The sequence below is a fragment of the Hydra vulgaris genome, chromosome 10 (assembly GCF_038396675.1).
Source record: "Hydra vulgaris chromosome 10, alternate assembly HydraT2T_AEP".
NCBI classification, from domain to species: domain Eukaryota; kingdom Metazoa; phylum Cnidaria; class Hydrozoa; order Anthoathecata; family Hydridae; genus Hydra; species Hydra vulgaris.
In genome coordinates, this window is record NC_088929.1 from 38,275,035 (window position 1) to 38,281,340 (window position 6,306).

The 6,306-nt window shown below is 28.9% G+C and overlaps 1 protein-coding gene across 1 annotated transcript in view; it reads right to left on the reverse strand.

Moving 5' to 3' along the window:
* Positions 1–5,861, reverse strand: part of LOC100210520 (uncharacterized) — a 134,719-nt gene extending 128,858 nt beyond the window's left edge. The window contains exons 1-2 of the mRNA XM_065807946.1: positions 5,594–5,861; positions 516–806 (exon numbers count right to left, since the gene is read on the reverse strand). Of these exons, the coding sequence (XP_065664018.1) occupies positions 516–806; positions 5,594–5,818 (516 nt within the window). The 5' untranslated portion in view covers positions 5,819–5,861. The remainder of the gene's footprint in view (positions 1–515; positions 807–5,593) is intronic.
* Positions 5,862–6,306: the final 445 nt, after the last annotated feature.

Sequence of the window (6,306 nt, forward strand, 5' to 3'; positions counted from 1 at the left end):
AATTAATTTTACGTCATAGATGCTAGTTATATTAAAACCTGCACTTTTATTAACTTTAAGATTATATTGACCGCAAATATTTAAGTTAAATACCAGAGTTGTGGAAATGAGACTTAGACTCAAGTCACAAATATAATAAATTCAGATTTGACTTTACAATATAGAATAAGACTTGGAACTCGACTTCGACTTTAATGTCAATGACTTGTGACTTGGGAGACTAGTCATCTGCCACTTATTTAAAAACCATTAAACCACTTTAATTGATTAATACCTAGTTATTCTTAAAACCATCTGGTTTAGCTTAAATATTTTGAAAAATTATTTTAATTTAGGTTTTTTTTGCTTAATAAGAAAAAAATTATTTTCAAATATTAAATAAATGAATCATTTTTATATGTTTAATTGTTTTTTTTTTTGTTTAAGGCAAAATTTAAAAGGTTGACAAAAATTTGAGTAGCTAAATTAAACAACGTTTTAAAATTACTATTTTAAAAGATAAAAACAACTCTTACAAGTTGCTTAGGCGACGTTGAGGAGTATGATGGAGCTTTATACCATGTCACAATTATTGTTCTCTGTCCATCCGCAAAAAAACCATTTTTAATAGTATTGTTGATTACTGATAAAACTGCATTTGAGGGATTTTGGTTAATGTACATTCCACATAAGATATCCGTGCATTGACGTAGATAACTTGCATCCGCCCAGTATACTAAAAGACTATATGGCGGAAAACTAGTCCAAGGATTAATGTCAATCATTGTAGTGTAACTTGTTGTAAATATACCACCATTGTTGCTGACCTGTTAACAAAATAAACAATGAACTGTTTTTTAAACTTTTCACAAACCCTATTCACGGATAAAATTTTAGAACTAAAAGTAGTAGTGTAAGCAGAATTTTTAATGTTTCATATATGATACTTTCAGACAATGTGCAAACTGCGAACTTAAGTTTGTTCATGCATATGTCAAATAAGAAATTTTGAAAAAAAATGCAATTTTAAAACCTGTCGAAGAAATTAGGTTTGGCGCAATATGTTTAATAAGCATATTTTATTAAATAGTTAGCTTCACATATAGGGAAAGTGAAATTTTTGGGTTTTTTTATTACAAGGCTTTAATAATTGCATATATTTAAAACACTCTCATTTGACATAATAATGTAGTTTGCACAGTACCAGAAATTGTCATATTTGAAAAATCCTGTCTTCGCCATTGACCAAAATAAACATAAAAAGTTGAATATTTTCAAAATTTAGTATTAGCAGTATTTATTAATAGTTTTAGTTGTATTTTTATGTTATGTAGTATAACCCTTTAATTAATTAAACTTTATAATAATATATCACAAAATAGTGGGCCAGAAGAATGTTTTAAGCAATGTTTAGTAAGCGATGCACTAGCGAACAAGCTATACAAGAGTATTAAGTTAGAAAAGTATTATGTTAATACTTATTAATGTATTAATTAATGATGAATAACACAAAAATGTTTTGTAATCACAAAAATATTTAGATTTTTGGTGAAAAATTTTTGGTGAAATAAAAAGTATCGGGTTACATAATGTACGCTATAAGCTTCGAAAACAGCAATTTAATTTTACCTAGGTTCTAAAACACATCAATAAAAATTAAGCAATTTTATTATTATTCGTATCTACACAGCGACGTTCCTTTGACAGCAAGGCATATAAAAATATTGTTTGGTTACTGCCACTCCAACTTTTTAATAGACAACATTTTAACGCCTTACTTACAACGCGGAGGGGGGTTGAATAAAAAACTTTGCATCACCTTCAAAAGGTCCTAGATCCACCACTGGTATTTTTCCAAATGATAAAGCTACAACAGTTTTGTAATTTGAGATTAACGTAATCAGTTATTTTCCCCTTCCGTTAAATCTTTTGTCATTTAAACAAACACGAAGTTTTCTTAACTTTAAAAATACATTTTGCGACTAATCAACCTATCACTCCCACATTCGGAAACTTGAATTGGACGGTGTTTAATGAAAACGCGTTGACCCACTTTTTCGGGAATATCTCAATTCAACAAGATTTTATTGATTGAGGAATACCATTTTTGAACATTTTCTGTATGAATATATGTATGTATGTATGTATGTATGTATGTATGTATGTATGTATGTATGTATGTATGTATGTATGTATGTATGTATGTATGTATGTATGTATGTATGTATGTATGTATGTATGTATGTATGTATGTATGTATGTATGTATGTATGTATGTATGTATGTATGTATGTATGTATGTATGTATGTATGTATGTATGTATGTATGTATGTATGTATGTATGTATGTATGTATGTATGTATGTATGTATGTATGTATGTATGTATGTATGCATGTATGTATGTATGTAAACATGTGCACATTACAAAGGCAAGTTGAATTCGTAATGGTTCTACAAGAAAATTCAGTCGTTCAATCGCTTGCGTTATTACTTTGAAGAAAAGTCAACTGGCAAGAAGAGAAAACTATGACGTGCAATTTTCTTGCCCGCAATTTTACCTATAAAAGAACCGGCTAGTGGGAGAAATTAAACGTTCGCATAGTAGTGATGGCCTGCCGAGGGAGAGCCGAGGTGGTAACAGACCATCTTACAAACCTGTTGAAAATTAGGACAGTGTAAAAAGAATTCATAGTAGTTTTAGAGGTAGAGGAAGTCATTACGGTAAAGGCTAATACGCATATATCTGGCGTCTGAATTAAAAAATTATAAAAACTTGTGGAAGATGTATAATAACTGTACTGATGAATAGAAAGTCTCGTACCAGATTTTTGACGAAATTTTGTTTCTGAGTTTAACATTGATTTCAGTGTTCCGCGAGTAGATTCATGTATTACTCACAAAAAATTAAAAATTTGATTTTGCACGAGTCAATAATTGTAGCTAATCTTACACAGCAAAGAAAGTTTCACTTGCAGAACCATGCTGTATTTTACTGCTTACTAAAGAACTTTGATAAAGACACATACAAGGTTGTATACAATCTGCAACTGATACAAGCTCTACTTAAGATGCCTGTGTTTTCCTTTTATGCTATGCAGTTAGCTTTATATAGTTTTGCAATCTGTGAAATGTCATTAGTAAAAAAGTTACTTTCATAAAAATATTGAGAGTGAAACAGCACGTGGTTCAAATGAGATAGCAAGTGAAGTGTATCACTCTCTTGGTAAGGTCTTTTTTATTTAGGCAGTTCTAGACAACAGTCATATGTCGAATGATACAGCAATGGTTGTGGAAGGCATAAAAAATATATCTTTCTGGGGATGGTTAAGAATTGGCTGCACAAAATAACTGTTGGTGGCGAAAGTCAGATTAAAGATGTGTCGTTAATATTAGCGACACATCTTAAATCTGGCTTCCGCCACCAACAGTTATTTTGTGTGGTAGCCTATTCGGAAGAATATCAATAGACATAGCAAGCAAGTCAAATATTACAACAACTAAAAAGTATCATGAGATATACAAGATGCTTGCTGATGAAAAGTTTGTTTATGGTAAGAACTGGGTATCACATGATTTCAAGCCAGCAGCAGTACCACCATACAAGCCACCTTTTGAACTGTAAAAACTAAATAGGATGCTCCTTAATTCGCTGATGGCTCAAAAAGAATTTGCGTTATTACTGTTATTACTGTTATAGTTTCCGAGTTTCGACGCCAGCTCTAGCCCAATAAGCGACATTGGTACGAAAGGAGGCGTGAACTTCTCGTTAAATATTCTCCCGCGGTGCTCCATGATAAGACCGTAAGGACTTCTGGGAGCACCTAAAAATAACTACAAAAAAAAAATCCTGAAAATGACTGTAACTGCTGTTACCGAAGATGACGTGGCGTGTCTTTAGAAAATATTTAATACAGTGGTGTTGACTTTGCAATAGCAGTAAGCAATTATTATAGTCAAGAGTAAACTGCAGTGAAATAAAATTAAAGACACGGTCATACCAATAGTAAATCATGTTAAGCATTAATAACCATTATGAAAGTCATAAAAAACCTCTAACAAAGTTTTTCTAAGGAAATTTTTTATGTTCTGTGAACCCTTGTTGACGTATAATGTGACGTTAGAATGTTGCCAAGAGAAATCAAGGAATTAAAAATATTAAGATTTGTTGAGATATTTAAATATAGATTTGTCTGGTTTTGCATGGGAGCTTTTAAATGACGTATTATAACTTAATTAACTTAATTTGTATTTATAAAAAAGTTTTTATCTGTATCATTATTACTTAACACATCTAAATACTAATTGTAGTTTTTATTAAAAATATTAACACTATTAACAAAATAGAGAAAAAGAATGTTTTTCTGTGACGTATTTCTGCGAATCGGTAAATTGTATGAAAATATTTACGACGTAGTCAATTCAATATTTATAACAAAAATTTTAAAAATTAACAAAATTATCTTGAGCCTACACATTTAAAATGCGCTTTACCATTTAAGTTACAAGGCAATTTATAAGAATGTTTTCCTCCAAAATCATCTCATACTTTTGCAATCAAAAATAATAGAGAGCTAATAATTTGTATAAAATTAGTTTCTATGAGTCTCAGAATAAAATATAGAGAAAGCCAGATATGGTCTTTAGTACACCCGTGTACGGCCATCAGACGTTTTGTATTGTCTTTAAAAGCGCAAAATAGTTCGCCGATCTTTAGATTTAATAGCGTACGTTGCACTCTTTTTTCAGACGTGCATTTCTGAAAAAAAAGAGTTTCATAATTTCCAAGAAAATTGGCTAAATCACATTGGTAATATAACCGAATTAAACTACAGTTAACTTTAATAATAGCTATAACTTTTAATAAGAATATAATTTATTATTTTTTAACATGTTAGTATATTAAACATAATATTAAAAACATTGATATCGAATGAATAACAGAATATTATTTAAGATACACAGATTATTACTTATTCATGATACGATTAAGAAAAAACAATCAGAGAAGGGTCAAACACTTAACAAGCGCATAAAAAATCCAAAAGATAAAAAAAACTAATGTATGGGAAAATACAAAAAACTCTATATTTATTAGATGCCGATTATTAAAAGGGCGTAATAAAGTTCGACAAAAGAGTTTACTATCAATACGCGGTATGACGTGTTTGCTTTTATACGCCAACTTTGTTAAAAAAAACAACTAATAATAACAAGTAACTAAATAAAAACAACAACTTTAAAACTCATAAATTAAAATCAAATTAAAATTAAATTGAATTTTATGAGCAACTTATTATTTAAATTATATATTATATAATTTAAAACGCGGTATAAGCAATTCTGATTTTATGTGTAATTTTAAATATCATATGATACATAATATTCGAAACGGCACATTAAATCAGAATTACTTTTACCACGTTTTGATATAAAAACTTCTTCATATGGACCATTAACTCTAATAAGCTTTTAATCCTTTTTTGTTTTCTCGTAAATCATAGTTTTAAATATTAAGCTCTTTTTAAATAAAGTTTATAAATATCATGAATTTTAGCTTTTATAGTTGCATAATAATTATTTGATAAGTATAAAATAATTATTTGACTACTTACATAAAACTTTTGAAAACTATTTGACCAAAGCTGAATTGGTTTGTTTAAAGTAATTGGAACGCACGCATCATCACTTTTTGCTTGTACGTTGCCCCAATCTGATCTTTGATTTATTAGTAATGGCGATGTAATATAAATTAATTGAGAAAATAAAAATGCTTTATACACGTACATATTGAATACGAAATCTGATTTAAGAATCCATAAAAATTGTAATGCGTACATTTACGAACACTGACATTTTAAGAAGCATAAAGAATGAATAAAATCATATAATCTCCTTTAAATAGTATTATTTACTTCTTTTTTTAGAACTAAAGATCAATTAACAACATAAAAAAAGAGATTACTCATTTTTGGTTTAAAAGAATGTTTAGTTAACACGGATGTTATTTTATATTTTATTTGTGAAGTTAAAACATGCAGGATTCTTTTGATGTTCAAAATTTCATAGGTTATTGTATATAATTTATTTAAGATTATATCTAGATATGTTTTAACTATAGAATGGGTCCATTTCTGTTTTATCTTGTAATCTCTTAAAGAAAAAATAAACATACCGCTTAAACTAAAAATAAACTTGCAAATTTTAAAACTAGTGAAGGTTTTGGCTTGAGAAAAAATTTAAAGCACTTCTTATTATATTGCAAAAACAAGTAGGGGAGACGGGGAAACTTCGGACAGTTTTCACTTTAATTGGGCTTATTTAATAA